This window comes from Silurus meridionalis, chromosome 15 (genome assembly GCF_014805685.1).
Source record: "Silurus meridionalis isolate SWU-2019-XX chromosome 15, ASM1480568v1, whole genome shotgun sequence".
NCBI lineage: Eukaryota > Metazoa > Chordata > Actinopteri > Siluriformes > Siluridae > Silurus > Silurus meridionalis.
The window spans coordinates 14305697-14328030 of record NC_060898.1 but is presented as its reverse complement, the minus strand read 5'-3'; the positions used below and the strand labels follow the sequence as shown (position 1 = coordinate 14328030).

General features: G+C 34.2%; 2 protein-coding genes across 2 annotated transcripts; one reads left to right on the top strand and one right to left on the bottom strand.

Annotated features, from left to right (window-relative positions):
* Positions 1-1314: 1314 nt before the first annotated feature.
* Positions 1315-5373, top strand: LOC124398231 (sodium- and chloride-dependent betaine transporter-like). The gene is made up of 14 exons (XM_046868318.1): positions 1315-1471; positions 1573-1707; positions 1888-2028; positions 2264-2357; positions 2481-2613; positions 2788-2922; positions 3049-3152; positions 3241-3365; positions 3485-3597; positions 3686-3823; positions 4506-4608; positions 4704-4804; positions 4932-5102; positions 5216-5373. Exons 1-14 carry the CDS (start codon positions 1315-1317, stop codon positions 5312-5314), a joined length of 1749 nt encoding a protein of 582 aa, XP_046724274.1. The 3' UTR covers positions 5315-5373.
* Positions 5374-13628: 8255 nt separating this feature from the next.
* Positions 13629-20606, bottom strand: LOC124397745 (sialidase-3-like). Its single transcript, XM_046867483.1, is given in 4 exon segments — positions 13629-14289; positions 14292-15185; positions 15270-15518; positions 20393-20606. Coding segments are annotated over 3 exon segments (1146 nt in total). The 5' UTR covers positions 15501-15518; positions 20393-20606; the 3' UTR covers positions 13629-14268.
* Between the last annotated feature and the right edge of the window lie 1728 nt (positions 20607-22334).

The window sequence follows — 22334 nt, the reverse complement described above, 5'->3', positions numbered from 1 at the left end:
TGTAAATTGCTCTAAAATGCTTAATCTGAGAAAATATACTTTAAAAATTATGAATTTGAATAATAAATAAACATTTTTGGTCATTTTGGAATTGGGATTGCAATCAAGACCATGCATTGTTTGTGTTCATGTAAAATTGTAATTTGTGTATGTTTCATTCATGTTCACCCTGTGTTGTATTCTCAGATGGTCTCACTTTTCCTGTTGGTGTGTGTGTGTGTGTGGGTCTGTCCGTTTGTGAGTTTTGTGTTTCTGAAGTGACTTTTTTATTTATCTAACGATTACTGACTCCTTTTTTTATTGTTCACACTGATGGTTTCCTAATGTTTTGATGTTTCTGTTTTCTCATTTCTTGTTCTTGTCTTGCCTAATTGAATTTTGTGTTTTGATCGCCTGAGCTTAGCCTGTATGATGTTTTGATTTTTTGCCTGTTTCAATAAAATGCTCTAACCCTGCACATGTGACACAATACATGACAATTTGTCTCAATAAATAATGTGATGGTATAATATTTCAGCAGATTTTTGTTCCAATTTATTTTCCAGTAGCTTGTCAGAAAAAGTCAAGATTTTGCAACTTCTTGTCAAGTTAGTAAATAAAGGTAAGCTGAGTCACTTGTTTAAAGAAGTCAACCATGGAGTTAATGGAAGGATTAAGCAGAACTGAAACGTATTCTTATTATCTGTACAAACACTAACCTTCTAACATTTTACAAAAAAAGAAATGAAGATCATTTAAAAATGGCATATGTGGTGGACCAAGCCACAGTAATCAAGGAAGGGTTGAACTCAATAAACCTGCTCTCATGTCTAAAAACCTTGGAAAAACTGTGGAAACTGTGGCAAAATTAGCTCAAAAAAGTGCTTCAATATGTGCACTGCATGGACAACATTACAGAAATCAAGCAAAATTAAATGTAGCAAAAAAAAAAACATCCTCTTTCTTTAAGCTTTACGAATATAGTGGAGTCCACTTTGTAAATGATCTGCTGTTTACTGCTGACAGTGTCACTGCTGACATAAGACTAGTGCCAGTGCCACAATCATGCCAACAGATGGATTAAAGTCCAAATTTTAAAAAATACAACTGATTTGTTATTTATAGTCACTGGTCCAGGAAATAAAATTGGCATCCATTCCCACTTCATGAGAAGTTTCTATTCCCAGTAATAGGTATATGCAAATTAAAATTTAGCTGATGGGGATGCCACAAGGATGTTTAATTATACATTAAAATCATATGTGAATATGCAAGTGATATCTAGTGAAATATATGACAGTTGTTTAGGCAGTCCCAGTAAAAGCAAATGAGAAAATGGAAAATGCACAGCAAAGGAGAGCTGCTGATAAAGATTTAGGTGAACGAGGCCAATGGAGCAATAAAGTGGAGTTTCTATTAGCTGTAGCCGGGAATATTATTGGTCTGGGCAACGTCTGGAGATTCCCATACCTGTGTTACAAAAATGGAGGAGGTAAAAAAGCCACAGCCTTCAGCAGCGATCTTATGTAAAGAATTGTAGAGAGCGCTTGTTCTTGAAGAATCATGCCTTGTCTCTGTGACTTGATAATGTAGGTGCTTTCCTGATACCTTACATTCTTTTTGCTGCAACATGCGGTGTGCCCCTCTTTGTCCTGAACATTTGTGTTGGCCAGTACACAAAGCAGAGTGCAGCAACATCCTGGGGAAAACTTTGTCCATTAGCAGGAGGTAATTAATGTATTAAATGTACTCAGTCGTGCTGAATTAACATTGTAATGAAAAGATATTGCAATAAAGAATGATTCACATAGGATACTTGAGCAAAATAGAATTCATTCCAATGTATTGAACTTTGAATTGTTTTGAATGGCAATTTAAAAATGCTTGTTTTTTTGGTTTGTTTTGCAGGCTTCGGGCATGCAGGATGTGTGTTTGCATTGTACTTCTGCCTTGGCTACAATCTCATCCTGGCTTGGGCTCTTTTTTACTTTTTTGCCTCTTTTAGCTCCCAGTTACCATGGATTAGTTGTGATAATCTCTGGAACACTGGTACAGTAAATGGCTGAGAGTTTAATGTTATATTGGTCCAGTGCTTCATAGATGCTATATACTTTAATGCAATTTTTATAGACACAAAAAAACATACATGAGCATCAAAATAAACAATGTAAATCCTAGTAAAAAGAGAATGAATCAGGTAAACATTCTGACTGACATTTTAAATATGTAAGTAATCTGTACTTTGTACAATGCCACCTTATGTTCCCCTTTATGTACCTCATAGTCAACTGTGTGGATCTATTGGCAAGCCAGATCAATCTGACTGAAAGCAGGACTCAGAGGAATTTCAGTATTTCTGCTGTCATTGAATTTTGGGAGTAGGTCCATAAAAGTATAATTTATTAATTGTACATATAGATACCCCACCCCAATCTTTCTCTTTTCTTTTTCTTTTTCTTTTTCTTTTTTATTTCACTAACCTTTCTACTGGTAACCACCAGGGGGCGAACGCTAAATGTCTCTTCTGGGATTGAGACCCTGGGAAAACTGAACTGGGAGATTTTACTATGTTTACTTGCTGCTTGGGTGGCCTGTTATTTCTGCACCTGGAAAGGGGTCAAGTCAGCTGGAAAGGTTATGTCAGACTGATTGCTTTAAGTTTGCCATAATGATTTTCATGTACACACAGAATTTTTGGAAATGTCTAGAAATCATTGCATGTCAACCTGAATATTGCAATTGGAGTGTAACGATTAGAAATTATATACAAACTGTAATATGTAACTGTATTTTTTAAATGTTTCTTAGGCCGTGTATTGTACAGCCATCTTTCCATATGTAATGATGTTAGTGCTGCTGCTAAGAGGTTTAACTTTACCTGGCGCACTGCAGGGTATCAAGTATTACCTTTATCCACAACCCTCACGCCTCACAGACCCACAGGTATTAAATTTATAACTTTCTAGTTATTTGCTTCATTGGGGACAAGATAACAAACAATGATATCCACACTGGCCACATGTGTATTAAATTATGAAAAACTCTTTCTTTTTTTAATGACAATTTTAGGTTTGGATTGATGCAGGAACACAAATATTTTTCTCCTACAGTCTGGGAGCTGGTACCCTAACTGTTCTGGCAAGTTATAGTCCTTACAATAACAACTGCTACAGGTGAGCTCGCTAAATATCTCATGTCAACTTTTGTGATGCAGCCATTTCTTGATTGTGTTAATTACATTCCTGTTGTATTGTTTTGTAGAGACGGTATTTGGCTATGTGTGCTCAACAGCTGCACTAGTTTTGTTGCTGGATTTGTTGTCTTTTCTGTCCTTGGTTTCATGGCAGAGACACTGGGTGTTGGTATTGAAGATGTAGCACGCCCAGGTGGTTTTTCACATGTAAACACTTAATAGAATCTCTAAAATCACAATTAATATGTACTTTAACAAGCAATAAAAAGATTTCAATCACAAAATAGCATGTAATTAGATTTTATTTTCCAGGTCCAGGTCTGGCATTTATAACATACCCTCAGGCAGTGGCAATGATGCCCCTGCCACAATTCTGGTCGACCTGTTTCTTTATCATGATGATTTTCTTAGTCCTGGATACACAGGTAATGGAGAAAGCTGTTTAAAAAGCATTTGAACATTTGCATTACACTGTAAAAGCAGCAATGAATATTTATATTTATATCTGCTTAGTTTGTTGGAATTGAGGTGGTCATTACCTCAATAATCGACATATTCCCGACTGTACTCCGGAAACCCCATAGGAGAGAACTTGTCCTGTTATTTTTCTGCAGTGGCTGTTTCTGCTTTCAGATTATTTTAACAACGCAGGTAATAACATACATTCTGACCCCAAATACACCACAGAGATATAAGAAATGTAGTCATTGCTGTGCTGGAAGTTGGTCAGCCATATAAATAGTCAATTTCCTTTCATGGATATGGTAGATTGTTAAATTAGTTTTTGACATTTTAAAAGCTATAGCTTATATGTCCATGACCTCTTTGTAGATAATGACTTTCAATAAAGAATGCAAAACCTAAAAAAGTTGTTTTGTTTTGGCTCACTCATGCAGTAAAAAAATACATTTACATGTGTTGTGTACATCTGCGAATTGGTCTTTAGTATAAATTAATCTTGAATGTTACAGAATTTATTTTTACCCATGTTTAAATAGTTTAAATAATGTTCAGGAAAAGTGCATGCATGCATGTTCATGTACATATTAGGCTAATCCTTATCCTTATATAAATTAGCTAGCCACATTAGTTGCTTAAATTAGCTAAGGTAAGTAGGGTTACAATAGAAAAAAAGAGGGTTTTGGGCTATTATGTACTAATGCTGTCAATCGAATTAAATTTTCTTTAAACTTAATCAAACATATATCTGTTCTAAATGAACCTTAAATTAATAATTTTCAAATTTTGAAATACTCTAATCAACATGGGCATGGAAACTATGGATGCAAGTTAATTTTTTTTACTTGTCAATATCCCTGTTCTTTTTCCACAGGCAGGGGTCTACATTTTTCATCTAATTGATTATTATGGATTTAATGGTGCTTGCTACTTCTTCATGTGTCTAATTGAAGCTCTAGTAATTGGATGGATTTTTGGTATGTGTTAGTGTCTGTTGTTATACAAGCCTATTTCTCTCATATATGATTGTAATATAGTAATTATATATATTTTTAAATATTTCTCTAATCAGGAGCTGATCGTATGATCGATATTATTGAGGACATGTGTGATAAGAAACCCAGTGCATTTTTTAAATACTGCTGGCGTTATTTTACACCACTGATGTGCCTGGTGAGTTATTAATTCTAACATACAGCTTTCCAAGACCTCTGTAGTGTATTACTTTTTTCTTTGTTCTCCTCATCCACAAAACAGTGATTTACTCTTGTCCTATTCATTTTTGTTCTCTTGCATTTAGGGAGCTTTTATTTTGTGCATTGTGAAATATCAACCTCTAATGTACAACAATGTTTATGTATATCCAACCTGGACATGTGTTCTTGGATGGTTAATGACTGTATTTGCACCAGTGCTGGTCATTACATGGGGATTAGTGAAGTTATGCAGCCACTCAGGGACTCTAAAACAGGTGAGGCAAGATACATTGAAAGTATAGGAATTTTTTTTTCTCAGACAAGTGTAAAATAAAAGTTACAAGTGTAAAGTAAAAATCTGTTTGTTTGTTTCTTCTTTTCTGAGCAGCGTTTTAAAAGTCTGTGTACTCCAGATGACAAACTTCCTCTTACCCGAAAGCAAAGAGCACAGCTACAGATCAGTGAGACTCTAATGGGAGGAATCTGATGACCATGCATTCATCTTACTGTGTGTGTGTGTGTGTGTGTGTGTGTGTGTATGTGTGTGTGTGTGTGTTTGTGTAGGTATATATATATGTATTGGGGAGAGTGGGGTAAGGTGAGCCATTTTTACTTATCTGATCTTCAACATAAGGCAGAAGTACGATGAAAGCATGTAACTTAATTTCAGAATGTTTGCTGTCAATTTAAATTAGTAGAATGCATATATGACAAAGTTTTCTAAAGATATGGCTTCTTTAAAAAAGTGTTCTGTGGCTCAGTTATTTTTTTCCATATTAGGGGAAGGTTATTCCAAGTCAGTGGGTGAGTTGCACAGTTTGGGGGTTTGGTTTACTGAACATTAATCAAGTCCATTTTAAAAAGTATAGATAATTTATGCTCTGGTTCGATCCCCGGTCAGGGAACCAACCCCAGCCATTGGGGTTGCACAAGCCTTAGTCCCAAGCCCGGATAAATGGGGAGGGTTGCGTTAGGAAGGGCATCCAGCGTAAAAAAAATGTGCCAAATCAAACATGTGGATGACCTGCAGTGGCGACCCCTAATGGGAGAAGCCGAAAGAAAGTATAAGATAATTTACCTAAAACTAGTTTAAAATCGAATTTTGTTATCAGTTTTCCTGTTATATTTAGTCTTTTTTTGTATTAGTTAGGATTCTTGTTATATACTTATTTTAAGAAGAAGGAGGATCGTAGGGTGACGTTTAAGAGTGGAGGAAGGTGCACACAGGTGGACTAGGTTCTATATAGGAGATGCAACCTGAAGGAGATTGAAGACTGTAAGGTGTTGGCAGGGGACAGTGTAGTTAGACAGCATCGGATGGTGGTCTGTAGGATGGTTTTGGAGGTAAAGAAGAAATGGAGGAGAGTGAGGACTGAAAGAAGAATAAGATGGTGGAAACTGAAGGAAGAAGACTGTAGTGTGAGATTCAGGGAAGAGGTCAGACAGGGGTTGGTGGTGATGATGAGGTGCTGGATGATTGGGCAACTACTGCAGAAGTATATAATATATAATATATATAATATATATAATAATTCTTACCTTACAATTTTATTTAAATAGAGAATCTTTAAAAATAAAATCTTTGTGGATCATTCACTATCACACAGTGGTTAATGGTTAATATGATGAAAAGAAACTGGGTATGGATATTACCTACAACATTTTGTGCAGAATGCCTGGGAAAGTAAAAGCAGACCAATCTTTTTAGAGAAGGACTCTGACTAAAAGCACATCATTTCAAGAAACTAAATTTGCATTTTAAGACAGTGTGAACCTGACCATGAACAATGTGTAAATTAAACCTATATTGCTGAGAAATTATAATAATGCATCCTATTGTTCCTAGGCATTGAGATTTCAGGCAAAAATCTAAATAAAAAAATCCAGAATGTACATGAGCTGCACTTCATGAATAATTATGGTAGAATGCATTTGCAAAACACTGTATAGTATTTTCTATACAGTAGTATAAATAAAACAAAGTGTGTGTAAGGTGCTTGAGCAACTTTCGTGGTAAAGTTACAATGCATGCTTCATTGCAGGAATTTGTAGTTTCTTCTGCAATGTGACACAAAATGAAAAACTTATCATTTAAACAGGCTTCACATTAATGTATAACAGCCAAAAGTTAGTGTTTGATATGCAAGGATGTGAAAAGGAACAGGTTAAAGATCTCAGAACCTGTTTTTAGCATGTCTAGGTATTTTTGGAGCTGGGGTGACCTGTGAAACAGTGTGGCAGGCTTGGCAGAGGTTTAGATATTTGGCTGCTAGGAGCTTTTCTTGTGGTTGATAAATATAGTAAATATCTGGACCATCAAGAGTCGCCACTCTTCCAGTACTAGCTTAACGTACAACAGCTCGTAGTTTACAAAGTTGTAATTTTACTTACCTATTAAGAGCTTCTGTGAGAAGAAAATTAATCAGAATCTCTTAACCATCTGCCTTCTCCAAGCAATATACAATGGCACAACCTTTTTTCCAGCATCGGTTCAAATCCTGGCAATTGTTGAATGCAGTATGACATTTAAGAAAATTGTCAGTAAAACTACCAAAGATTTTAAAAAAGCTAAGAAGAAAATAGCACAATAAACAACATTCCCATTGTAATCAAACAAGGCTTTGGTTCAAATTTAAGGAAAAGTTGAATAAAAAAAAAACTTGGAACTAAAATAAAATCTGTTTAATATAAAAAAGTTTTTTTAACTTACCCTTTATTCCATCTTTAAATAGAAAGGAAACATCATAGGACCACTGCTCTCCGTGGACACTGTCTTGGTAGTGGGGTGGTACTCTCTGTGGTGCTAATATCAGTGTGTTGTGCAACAGCATTATTCAGTGCCAATGCTAAACTAAGATTAGCCAACCAAAAATATCCTGCTGCCAATTGCCTTACTGTCAGAAATTAACTACTTATTAATATTTAAAAATGTATTTAATGATTAACACAAATTGCTAATGGAGAAATGTAGCTACAGTCCTTAAGTTTACAACTACAGTATGAGGTAAAAGTTTGGCGTCATTTATACCAAAACACTACCATGACACTACTATGGTGATAATGGTCGGCCATGAGAATATCTAGTCTATGATGATGATATGATGACCCCCTTTCAGTGACAGACAATGTATAAAGTTCTGAAAGACAGACCTTTATATATGTATTAGAATTGTTTTTGTTGTTTTATGCAGAATTAAAATTGTTTATATATATATATATATATATATATATATATATATATATATATATATATATATATATATATAATTGTATATAATTGTTTTACCTGTGGCTGTGGATTACTCTGAAAAGCTTCGGTTATTTGTTAGAAACAATGTAAATGTCATGAATATGTTCTTTTTAAAATTATATTATAATTTACAGTATTCTGCATGTCTTTATCCAGACTAAAAGTGCTTTGTGATCTCTATTTCAAAAATTCCTTATTCTAGTTCACTGGGACAGAGAACATTTTCCCAGAATTAGTAGAATGCAAATGACCTTCAATATGTGAGGCAATGCTAAGGGCAAGTTGTTGCATATAATTAAATACTATCTAGTAAAATGTCATTTTTAAATAATTTAGCAATTAATCTACATGAGATTAGTAAAACCAAATTAGAAAATGAGAAAAAACAAGCAAATGACAGCTTATGAAATGTTGAGGAAATGCAAAAAATGGAGCAATAAAGTGAAGTTTCTATTGGCTGTAGCGGGACATATTGTAAGTGAGGCTTAATGTCTTAAGCAAAGTGTAGGAATATGCTGGGGAAAACTCTATTCATTATTTGGAAGTAAAGTAGTGGATGTACTCACTTGTGCTGCCAAAAATGCAGTTAAACCCAATACATAAATGTAATAGTAGAACAAAATAAACAGTCTGTAAAATTGTCCAAAATGTCCAAACTCAAATATCAGTGTATTTTATTAAGCTGTTGCATTATCAATAAAAATTTACCCAAAAGCTTGTCTGTGCTACAAAATTCTTTTGGCTCTGGCTTTTTATACCTCAATGTATCTTTAGGCTCCCAGTTACCTTGGATCAACTGTGTTAATGTCTGGAACACAGGTAAAATACTAATTTACAGATATGTAAATGTACAAATACACAGAAATGTGCATATTTTTATTGACTTCCTATCAAGAAAACAAAACATATTTTTTAAGAATTAGCATAAAATAAAAACCCCTCCCATATGCTCCTTCTAAAGATAATCATATTTTTGCTCACAGACTCTCATTTTAATATATACTGATGATGTACTGTATCTTCTGTTGTGATCCTCTCTGTATCAACTAGTGAATTGTGTTGAAATAATATTCAACCTGAACAATATAACTGTCAAAAGGGCCCTAAAAAATATCACAGCTTCTCGTGTCATCAAATTTTTGGATTATGTTTGTGGAAATAGCTATTCAAATTTGTCATGTTAAATTAAATATTTTTTTCCACATATAATTTAGTTAACTTTCCTGTGCTGTCCATGAGGTCTACAGATATTAAGACCCTAGGTAAATTAAACTGGAAGATCTTACTCTGTTTATTTGCAAGTTGGATGGCCTGTTACTTCTGCATCTGGAAAAGGGGTAAAGGGCTGGAACTGCAACTGGAAAGGGCAGTTTCTACTTTGGTTTAATATACTGCATATTTGCTGTATTTTTTTTATACCATCACAAAAATATTTTATAGAAATTATACAACAATATATTAGTTAAAATAAAACATTGGGTAAACCTTTAATGTAACATTTTTTATTTTTATTTTTTGGGAATGTTACAGCAACCTTGCTACTGTATATGTAATGATGTTAGTGCTGCTGTTAAATTTACTTGATGTACTGCAGGGTATGAAGTATTATGTGTATCCACAACCTCACATCTCACAGACTCAGGTAGAGAAGCCTGTCAAGTCTTTTGCCACTATTTCGGACAAGACAGACAATGATGAAATCTAGAATGTTGTATGTGGCACATTTGCAAAAAAGTTAAATTCACACAATACAAATTTCCTACTGCCTGAGAACCGGTGACCTAATTGTTTCCATAGCTACAGTAGTCACAAAACATACTGTTATATATATATATATATATAATTGTATATAATTGTTTTACCTGTGGCTGTGGATTACTCTGAAAAGCTTCGGTTATTTGTTAGAAACAATGTAAATGTCATGAATATGTTCTTTTTAAAATTATATTATAATTTACAGTATTCTGCATGTCTTTATCCAGACTAAAAGTGCTTTGTGATCTCTATTTCAAAAAATTCCCTTATTCTAGTTCACTGGGACAGAGAACATTTTCCCAGAATTAGTAGAATGCAAATGACCTTCAATATGTGAGGCAATGCTAAGGGCAAGTTGTTGCATATAATTAAATACTATCTAGTAAAATGTCATTTTTAAATAATTTAGCAATTAATCTACATGAGATTAGTAAAACCAAATTAGAAAATGAGAAAAAACAAGCAAATGACAGCTTATGAAATGTTGAGGAAATGCAAAAAATGGAGCAATAAAGTGAAGTTTCTATTGGCTGTAGCGGGACATATTGTAAGTGAGGCTTAATGTCTTAAGCAAAGTGTAGGAATATGCTGGGGAAAACTCTATTCATTATTTGGAAGTAAAGTAGTGGATGTACTCACTTGTGCTGCCAAAAATGCAGTTAAACCCAATACATAAATGTAATAGTAGAACAAAATAAACAGTCTGTAAAATTGTCCAAAATGTCCAAACTCAAATATCAGTGTATTTTATTAAGCTGTTGCATTATCAATAAAAATTTACCCAAAAGCTTGTCTGTGCTACAAAATTCTTTTGGCTCTGGCTTTTTATACCTCAATGTATCTTTAGGCTCCCAGTTACCTTGGATCAACTGTGTTAATGTCTGGAACACAGGTAAAATACTAATTTACAGATATGTAAATGTACAAATACACAGAAATGTGCATATTTTTATTGACTTCCTATCAAGAAAACAAAACATATTTTTTAAGAATTAGCATAAAATAAAAACCCCTCCCATATGCTCCTTCTAAAGATAATCATATTTTTGCTCACAGACTCTCATTTTAATATATACTGATGATGTACTGTATCTTCTGTTGTGATCCTCTCTGTATCAACTAGTGAATTGTGTTGAAATAATATTCAACCTGAACAATATAACTGTCAAAAGGGCCCTAAAAAATATCACAGCTTCTCGTGTCATCAAATTTTTGGATTATGTTTGTGGAAATAGCTATTCAAATTTGTCATGTTAAATTAAATATTTTTTTCCACATATAATTTAGTTAACTTTCCTGTGCTGTCCATGAGGTCTACAGATATTAAGACCCTAGGTAAATTAAACTGGAAGATCTTACTCTGTTTATTTGCAAGTTGGATGGCCTGTTACTTCTGCATCTGGAAAAGGGGTAAAGGGCTGGAACTGCAACTGGAAAGGGCAGTTTCTACTTTGGTTTAATATACTGCATATTTGCTGTATTTTTTTTATACCATCACAAAAATATTTTATAGAAATTATACAACAATATATTAGTTAAAATAAAACATTGGGTAAACCTTTAATGTAACATTTTTTATTTTTATTTTTTGGGAATGTTACAGCAACCTTGCTACTGTATATGTAATGATGTTAGTGCTGCTGTTAAATTTACTTGATGTACTGCAGGGTATGAAGTATTATGTGTATCCACAACCTCACATCTCACAGACTCCAGGTAGAGAAGCCTGTCAAGTCTTTTTGCCACTATTTCGGACAAGACAGACAATGATGAAATCTAGAATGTTGTATGTGGCACATTTGCAAAAAAGTTAAATTCACACAATACAAATTTCCTACTGCCTGAGAACCGGTGACCTAATTGTTTCCGCAAGCTACAGTAGTCACAAAACATACTGTTATATATATATATATATATATATATATATATATATATATATATATATATATATATATATATATATATATTATACTATACTGTTTACATGCTGTCTTTTGCACCTCTTGACTGCTGCTGTTTTTTGCACTACATTGTTCTGGTTATATTCACTCCGGGTATAGTTTTTAGGTTTACTGGTCAGCGCTATATTTGTTTTTTTGTCTTGTCTTGTGTTGTCTGTCTGCACTGTCTGTCTGTACTGTTTTTTGTCTGCACTGTTTTTTGTCTGCACTGTTTGCACTAGGTTGCACTCGATGCACTTTATGTAGCTTTGTGTTGTGTTGTAGCTCTATGTTGTTATTTAGTGTAGCACCAGGGTTCCGGAGGAACGTTGTCTCGTTTTTACTGTGTACTGTGTACCACTGTGTATAGTAGAAATGACAATAAAAGCCTCTTGACTTGACTTGTACCAACAGGTGAGCTGCAAAAGGAAAGATCGTACATGCATAGCTTTGTATTTCCATGTTTTATTCTGTGTTTTATGGATTGCATTGCAGTATATTGGCTCCTGATATGTGTATTGCCTTGTAGAGATGGTATTCTGTGTGTGCTTAATGGCTCTACTAGTTTTGTAGCTGGAATTGTTGTCTTTTCTGTTCTTGGCTTCATAACAGAGATGTTGGCTTTTTTTTCTTGTTTATTTGTAGCATGGTACTACATTTAAATAAAAGAAAAGTGCTTTTGCCTGACATGCAGTCGACAATACAGATGCAGGTTAATCTTAGTGGTTAAGGTATTAGGCTTCTGATCAGAAGCTTGTGAGTTCAAATCCCAGCACCACCAAGCTGTCACTGCTGGGCCCTTAACCTTATGTGCACCGTTATATAAATGGATAATTTGTAAGTCACTCTGGATAAGAGTATCTGCCAAATGCCTTAAAGTATGACATCAGATGCAACTCCAATCTGCTTAATATGGCATACTGTTGTACTTAGATTATTTTTGTTTGTTTTGTATTTCGTGTAATTTTGAAAAAATCCTCTAGGAATTGCCCCTTTGTCATATTACCCTTTGGGTGGTGTATAACTTTATCAGCTTATAAGAGCAAGGTATATAATGAACTTTGACTAAAGTGCCGAGGGTCTGTTTGCAAGTAAAAAAATATACATATTTAAATGATAACATTTATAAAACTTAAAGCGAATCTTCTGAAAGCAAGTTATTCAATTATGTTTCATAACTATGATGTATTTCCAAATTCAAGGACTCTCTCTGGTTCATTTCACACCAAAGCTATTAATTAAAAGTTATATTAGATTTGCTCAAGATTTGGGTGCTTATTACATTGCAGATATAAAAGCTTACTGAGAACACACATCCAAATTTGATTCATTAATTAAAATGCAAGCTGGAATATACTGGGATGTAATGCTTTTGCTGTTCAAAACTGGGATACTTCAAGCACCAGTTCATGATCATGCTTGCAAAATTTGCCAAAAGGTTTTTCTTTCATTAATATACAAGAACAATTATTCAAGAATGACTCATTAAATATGCAGGTTATGAGGGATAAAAATATTTTAGGAACATATTTAAAAAGTGTAGTTGCTACAGTACCAATGGTATAATGGTCATCTAAATGCATATAATGATTATAACATTTACATTGACATATGGCATTTGGGACATGCCCTTGAATACAATTATCTCCTTTTTACAGAACTTAGCAGCAACTGAAGGGTCTTGCTCATACATTAGGCCAAGTGGTTATACTGCTGGTGGGATTTGAAATTACTTCCCGATATCAAATGACTTAACCTCTCATTGATATATATTCAGAAATATAATGGACCCTGTATTACACTCTAATGCCAATCACAGACAGCAATATTTATGCACAGTAAACCAGAAACCAGGGTAATATAAACATTTTTATTTTAAAAATTATTAAATGCATAATATATTTTTCAATAACAAAGCAAAAACATTTACTTTAAATTAACATTGATGCTTTATTATATAGATTTTTTGTTGTTTGTTGGCATGAATTACTGTCAGCTATTAACTAACTAAAGTTTTGCCATCTGAAATCTAGTAATACTCTGAATAACTAATAATGTGCAAAAAAATAACACGCAAGCAAGCATAACACTCCTGTAAGTCTAAATGCCTACACAAAAAATAATGTAATTAACCTTTAGAATAACCACATTCTCCAAATGCCTAAACATCAGTAGAGTGCAGTGGAGCAGCACATTAATATTAATCATACCTTTGAAGCATTAAAATATCATAAGCAATATAAAAATAGTACTGTATCAATGTCAACCACAGCCAGATGCATTCAGCATAAGAAAATGCCCACTTTAGGTTCCACTATTGGTTACTCTGTAGGAATTTACATTTATATTTAAATTTGAGGTGTGTTGTGGTTTGTTTTTTTAAGTGCTGTACAAACTGAATTCTAACCATGATGAGAATTTTATTCTGATTTAAGTGCTTTTCAATATTTTGATTAATCACATGCATGTAATTCTATCTACTGAATGTTCAAGAGATCACTGAGAGAAAATTCCACAAAGGCTATTTCTTCAAGCTCACTTTGCTCCCCACACTCCATGAGGCAGGCAAAACGATCAGGCTGCTCGCATATACTTAGATCTGAGTATCCACTGGGCCCGTGATGTATGATCCATGGTTTGCTCCAACCAGAGCCACTAAGAGGAGATTTATTTAAATACACCCCAAGATTCATTCTCATTTTTCTGTCAGTTGGATGAGAAAAAAGGAGCCAGTTCTCAGTGTTTGATGTTGACTTTTGTTCGGAAGACACTGCAATGCTCAAAACACTACCCTGGCAGCCAGTACCAGTTTCTACTAGGTTTCGTGGAAACTGAGGTGTCCCGAAAGCTTTTCCACTGGTCTCGCTCAGACTTTCAACCCTACAATCTTTTGTGCATCTTGCATTGCAATATAAGTGACTCCTGCTCTCTTTGTCAATAATCTCTGCCATCACACACTCACAAGATTCAGTGGTTACTCTTTCTCCAAACTTCCATGTGGCCCCTTTATCATCGCTATAGAATGCAAAAGACTGGGAAATTGTATGTGGTTGTTTATCATCCCTCCTGTTTATATAATAGGCATAAGCAGGAATGATGAGTTGGCCACTCTTCATTTGAATGCCATGGCCAGGTCCAACAGCAAACGTGGCCCAATTTCTAATTTCACCTCCAATCACACTTTCTGTCAGATCTTTTGCGCTGCTCCAATTTTGCCCATTGTCACTACTGGTGACGTAACACAGCAGAGCCTTGTTCTTACCGGACTGAATTTGGTTATGCTCTGAGGTATTACCCACCACACAGATAAAAAACAGAAAGAGAGTCTTAGTTTCTTTCTCATACACCGGACATGGGTTCATGGTGCGATGTCCTGGCAAACAAGCTGTGCTAAGCTCCTGAACAGGTGACCACTGAAAAGTAAAAAATTGCTTTTACATTTTCAAAGAAATACAATGTTAAAACATAATAAGCTGTGTTTATACCAGCATATTTACCTGAATGGTCCCATCCTGCCGTGTTCCTTTCCTCATAAACAGCAAAGTGGCATCATGATCACTAGACGATGTTCTCTTCTCAGCAAACGCAAGAAATGTTTGGCCATCATTAATATAGATTAGAGCTGGGATTCTGTAATTGACGCCACTTTGCTCTTTTCTGAACAAGGTTGTTCTCTGTGAGTCTGCTTGCCACATCTGGGAAACACTTACTGATTCACTGTTTGCCATTTCTTTAAATGTTTTTACCTGAAAACAGAAGATTCAGCATCAGATTTTTATATTACCGGTAATTACTGTTGTAGTAGATAAATGCTATAAAAAGAGAATGGAACAGAGGAAAGTAGCAAGCTAACAGGCTTAAAAAGAAAAGAAAAAAATATGCATTGGTCTACAAATACATGAAACATTCGCTGAAAACCACAACAGTGACTAAAACCTTCATGCTGCTGTTATTTGCTGCTTTAAGATTTAGTGCTTTAGTGAATTATTTAGTGTAATTCCAATAAAATGTGATCAAAGAAAAACATCCTGTCAAAAACATTAAGCAGTTTAATGTAAACTGTTTTCTCGGTAGAGAAACAAGGATTATATCGCCCCTGTCAAAACTATTGGAACAATAAAGCCACTTCTGTTATTTTTACTACACTGATGACATTTGGGTCTAAGATGAAAAGCATATAAGATGATTAAACAAAGGTTCAGCTTTCTATTCCTGTTCCTATTATTTTGGACAAATATCTTAAAACATGGCACTTGACACCACATTTTTAGGTGAGTATTAGCTTATATAACTATTATACTATTATACTATTATACTATATAACTATTATACTATTAACTATTATATATAATATAGCTTATGGCTTATCTCTGTACTGGATTCCAATTTGGGATTTCCATTTCTTGCTACTGAATGTTGTGGCTTCTATATTCATGATTTTAAAGTATTTTTTAACACTAGACTGTGAAACTTTCTCTTCTGCCTTGTGAAGAAGGTATGTGATCAGCTCTCACAGTGTTTGGGCTTAAACCAGGAGCAGATATAAAGAGTTATTAATTGTTTAAACAATGGCAATTTAACAGTTTAACATGGCACACTTTGGCAACAAGAAACACCCTGTATTTGCTTTTTATTTTACCAGTGGTCTCTTTCTTTTTTTAGGACTTGACTAGGACTATTGTTGAACTGACAACACCCATTTTTCTGCAATGCCTCTGATTAATCTACTAAGAGCAGATGTTTCAAGGTATTTTCTGTTTAACCAGAGATGCACAAACACTAGAAGTGAAAAAATAAAAAAACTTTTGAAAAATAAGGACAAGTTTCATGTCTCTAAATAGAAGCCACTGAATAACTGTATTAGACATTGAACTCCACTGTACAATACACTAAATTGTTTATTTTTGTACTACAAGGTACAAGGTGAAGAACACTAAAATATAATTGCACTAGTTGAGCAAATTACAGATAATATATACAGTATATATATATATATATATATATATATATATATATATATATATATATATATATATATATATAAGATATTTGTCCAAAATAATAGGAACAGGAATAGAAAGCTGAACCTTTGTTTAATCATCTTATATGCTTTTCATCTTAGACCCAAATGTCATCAGTGTAGTAAAATATATATATATATATATATATATATATATATATATATATATATATATATATATATATATATAAAATCAAACTATATATGAGAGGAACCAGGACTACTTTAAGTTATAATGATTGAAACAATGCTGAATTTTTTTGTCTGACCCATTCAGAGTCTGTTGTTCATTATACCAGTTGTTTCTTTCTTTTCAGTAAATAGCAAATTGCTGTATTGTTTACACCCAATGTTTTTCAATGCCTCTTATTCATCTTCTAAGAGCAGATGTTCAAAACTATTTATTGTTTAAACTAGTCTAACAGGACATACCTGGGTAAGAACACTATAAAAAAATCTAACTTGCAAAAAGTTGTACGACTATTATCTATTAGTTAATTGGACAATTAAATGTAAAAAGTTGACTTCATAAGTGGAAATAAGTTGGTTCAAAAATTGTCTGACCAACTTGATTTGAACTGTTGACTGGATATGCAGATGTAAGTTTACAAGCACACATGTTGGTTTGGTGGTTGGAGCACGCGAGCTGGAATTATAGCGCCATTTTGATCGTCAATCAAACGTGCAGCACGAGGTCTTGACACACTTCATTGTTTAAAGTAAGTATCCTTATTCTGTTTTGAAAATGCAGTCATACTTGAGTAATGTAATGTCACTGGGCAAGCTTATTTTGGCGCTATTATTTCATGTGAGCTGCAATGACGTTTTCTGTGATTTAAACAACACGGTTATATTTTTGAGTTGAGTCTATATGACAAATCGCACACATTATTTCCAACAACTTTGTTAAATATAGGCAGGATTTCAAAACAGGAAGCTTGATTTGCTAAGATATAAAACGGGGATTGCGACATATTTTCTCCTTGATAAGAACGTTCATGCAAACTTGCTTTAAAAGAAGCTTGCGGTGACATTACATTACTTAAGCATCACTTCAGTTTCAAAACCAGGTCAAATCACACAGAATAAAGATACAACAAGAAACACCCTGTATGTGCTTTTCATTTTACCAGTGGTCTCTTTCTTTTTAGGACATTACATATTGTTGAACTGCCAACACCCATTTTTCTGCAATGCCTCCGATTAATCTACTAAGAGCAGATGTTCCAAGGTATTTTCTTTTCTTTGTTCCAAGGTATTTTCTTATCTTTTATATATATATATATATATATATATATATATATATATATATATATATATATATATATATATATATATATACATACATACCTTGAAACATCTGCTCTTAGTAGGTTAATCAGAGGCATTGCAGAAAATGGGTGTTGTCAGTTCAACAATATGTCAAGTCCTAAAAAAAGAAAGAGACCAATATATATATATATATATATATATATATATATATAGAGAGAGAGAGAGAGAGAGAGAGAGAGAGAGAGAGAGAGAGAGAGAGAGAGAGAGAGAGAGAAAGGACTGCTTTAAGTCATAATAATTGGAACAATGCTGAATTTCTTATCTGACCCATTATACCAGTTGTTTCTTTCTTTTCAGGAAATAGCATATTGCTGTATTGTTTACACCCAATGTTCTTTAATGCATCTTATTCATCTTCTAAGAGCAGATGTTCAAAACTATTTATTGTTTAAACGATCAGTCTAACAGGACATACCTGGGTAACAAGAAACCCTTGTCGGTCACATGTTCCAATTTTACTCACCTAGAAATCGAGGAGTTTAATATAAAATGTTCTATGTTGTACAAAACATCTAAATACAAATACCAGAAAATAAAAGGTACTATTCTGAACTCACTTCTCATATTTACTAATTCTTCTCCAACCCAAATATCTTCAGTCTACAGCAAAAAATTAATAAACTCGCCTTGCCTGTCCAATCGTATCAGGAGACTGGACAAAATATTAATGATCATTAAGTGATCAGCTTTCACACTGTTTGATCTTACACCAGGAGCGTATATAAAGAGTTATTAATTGTTTAAACAATCAAACTGTAAGTGCAGTTCCTTATAGCAGTGGTCTCTTTCTTTTTCAGGGCATCACATATTGTTGTTCTGCCTACACCCATTTTTCTGCAAAGCCTGTGATTAATCTATTAGGAGCAGATGTTCCAAAGTATTTTCTGTTTAACCAGAGGTACCCAAACACTAGAAGTGAAAAAATAGAAAAACTTTATAAAAATAAGGACAAGTTTCATGTCTCTGAATAGAGGCCACTGAATAACTGTATTAGACATTGTACTCCACTGTACAATAAACTGGATTGTTTCTTGTTTTACTACAGAACACTGACATAAAAATTAAGAATTGATTAATTTATTAATTCATTTATTCGAATGGTCCCCAAGTTACAATGGTTCAACTTACATATTTACGATCTTATGATGATGATAGCGATACGACCAAATTGTAAAAGTATTTTAAAGTTTCTCGTGGCAGGAAAACATAGCAGCGAAATTAGACTGTATATAGTTTTTACAGAAAATTACTGTACATTGCTCTGTTTTGCTACTGTCATTTGTTAAATTGTTAACAATTTACAGTATACTACCCCATACTGTTCAACGTTATTAAAACTCCTGGGTAGGCAGGGTCATGTGGCGATATTTTAAAGTTATAATAGAGCCATCGTTGATTGGAGACTACCTGTATTATCAAATTATAAATGAGAGGAACCATGACTACTTCAAGTTTACTCAAAGTTTGGGGACATCTATATCTAAAGTTTGGGGACATCTATGTAACATTTATATGTATGCAGTCAGGGGAGTAATCATTTCAAAAGTGGGGGGACGAAATGTGTAGTGTTACCTGGTTTTTTTCCTCCACTAAAAAAGTAAGGTGGACGAATTAACTTTTTATAAAAAGTGCGGTCCACATGTCCCCCGCGTCCCCCGCGTAATCTACGCCCCTGTATGCAGTTATCCAAACAGGCTCTCATGTGGCAGCAGCAGATACAGGTCCAAGCCCTTCAGGTAAAGTTCAAATCAAACATCAGAATAAAGAAACGTTTAATTCAACAGACAGACAGACAGATAGCACTTTATTATTCCCAAAGGAATCTGTAAAAGTAACCTGCATGCCTGATATACATTTTTTAGATGCATTTCATTTTTGTACAAGCAAAAACTAAAGACAGATTAGTCTCACTAGATTTAGAGCAGATCCAAACCACCGGGTTACGACCCAGTACAGGTCACTGGAAGAGTTGCTACCGGGTCGCAACTTCTGGGGTAAATGTTTACAGATACGACACTATTATTTCTTGTGCGTTTTGCTTTTTTAAAAGCCGCGATCCAAATTTACAGGTCGGATTTGTATCTCACACACCCGGTGCGCGAAAATATTATCAAAAGTAAACTGGGCCTTAATAAAGAAAAGGTTGCAGACCTCTGATCTAGAGTTCTACAGAAGCTTATGAAACGTTCTACCTTCATGTACAACTGTATGACAGCCCCTTTCCTTATAAAACTATTTGTATAAGTGAATAAAGCAATGCTCTTTTACCTAGTTATGAACGTCGGTTCGGTTTTCACCACTGGTCCGCTTCCAGACTGCCTCTGATCATCTGGACTGTTTCCTGGTCGCTCTCACATCCGACAAGCTCAGTTCCCGTTACTTTTCAGTTTCTGGTGCGAGTGTACTTTATGCTTTACGGTAGCGAGAGGCGCGGAAATGCTGTAGGTTTTTGACTTCATGAGAATATCCTACCAACAAAGCAACTAGTCTCAACTATCAGTAAATGGAAAACCTATATATTTCCTCGTCATATTTCCAAACACAAAGTAATAAAGTGGCAAGTGGTTCCCCCAGACCAACTCTGGTAAATGGGGAGGTAGATATTTTTTTCCCCTCACATTTGTATGGCATGGATTCCACAAAATGTCTGAAGCATTCCTCTGAGATGCTGTTCCACGTTGCCTTGATTTCATCACACAGTTCATCACGATTATCAGTTGCTCTTTCATTCAATGCTTAATTGTGATTAACAGGTTCAAAGTGTCCCAAGAAAGTATTCTGCACACCATTACACCACCCCCACCAGCCACCACTGATAGCACAAGTGCAGGAATTTACAATGTTGGAAATCATGTAAAGTTTATTGCATTAGGTCATGTTTTTAGCTGTCTAGTATTTTCGAGCCCCTGCCCACTGCAGCCTTGGCATGTTTTTGCTAACAAAAAATGGAACCCAATGTGGACTTTTGCTGTTATAACCTATCCATCTTATGGATTAATGTGTTGGCCATTTTGATTTGTCTTATGCTCACCACAATTATATCTATCTATCTGAGTTACAATAGCCATTCTGGCCACTCTTCCTTCATCCTTTATATTGACATGGTGTTCCGGTCCCCAGAAATGCCATTTACTGGGTCCTTTATTGCAACTATCTGATAAAAAAACTCACAGAATATCACCAACAATCATGCCACATTATGCATTTTAAATATTGCACTGTTGCTGGAAAATAGGGTTATAATTGCACAAGTTGTTCTCACTTGAACTGAACTACATAAATCAGTCTCGTTATACATCAATTTACACAAACATAAGAGTTTCTTTGAGGAAACATGGAATAAATATTTTTCCAACAAGGAGATTGTGATGAATACCAAATGTCTTAAATAAATCTAAAAAAAGCTAAATATATAATTTAGCTAAAAAACTATATTCATATATCATATAGAAGTGCAACGCCACTAATTATTCATCTCACAATTTCAGGTTCACTGAACATCCTGGCAACTTTGTAAGAAATGTTTGGCTGTATGTGGTGTGTTTAAGATTAAAATGGATAATGTTTGTACAACATGTGATTTCTATTGCATTGTCTATTCACTGATTTAAATGTGAACTGCAAAAACATTTTCCTGCTCATATTCTGCACACTACAACTGAATAAAAGCTAGTGTAAGTAAGAATGAGGTCTTTTTTGTAACTGCATCACTCTTTCAAACAGATGCTGCTTTGACATGCAGTTTCTTTCTTTATAATAAACCACATCATCAGTTTCTTTCTCAGTTTCTCTGATCTGATACATCTTTGCTTGGATTTGTTACATTAAAAGACTTGGGGGAATTTCACAGTGTGGCTTATATGAATGCTTCTGACAACTATTTAACTCTGACTAATATTGTTTCACTTTTTATATCATGAGGAATGTTAAACATTAATCAAAAAACAGTAATTGTGCACTGTTATCACATATATGGGTTCACTGTAGCATGACAGTATAGGACACTATTTAACAACAGTAAACAGACTAAAGTGATATATGGCACTAATGTTAGAGGCCATATAATACTTTCTTAGAACATCATGCCCTGGAGTGTTTTATTGAACTTATACAACAGCATGTTGTTAACTTTTACAATGTTCTATTAAAAAATACAATATAACCTTTTTTCGTCAGATCAAGTTAGTTTCTGCCATCATAATAGTAAAGG

What these genes read in the sequence shown, in the direction of transcription:
- LOC124398231 (XM_046868318.1), top strand. Translation starts at nt 1,315, where the DNA reads ATGGAAAATGCACAGCAAAGGAGAGCTGCTGATAAAGATTTAGGTGAA. An exon ending in AGATTATTTTAACAACGCAG is followed by an intron (nt 3,824 to 4,505) that starts GTAATAACATAC and finishes CTTTTTCCACAG; the next exon opens with GCAGGGGTCTACATTTTTCA. An exon ending in TTACACCACTGATGTGCCTG is followed by an intron (nt 4,805 to 4,931) that starts GTGAGTTATTAA and finishes TCTTGCATTTAG; the next exon opens with GGAGCTTTTATTTTGTGCAT.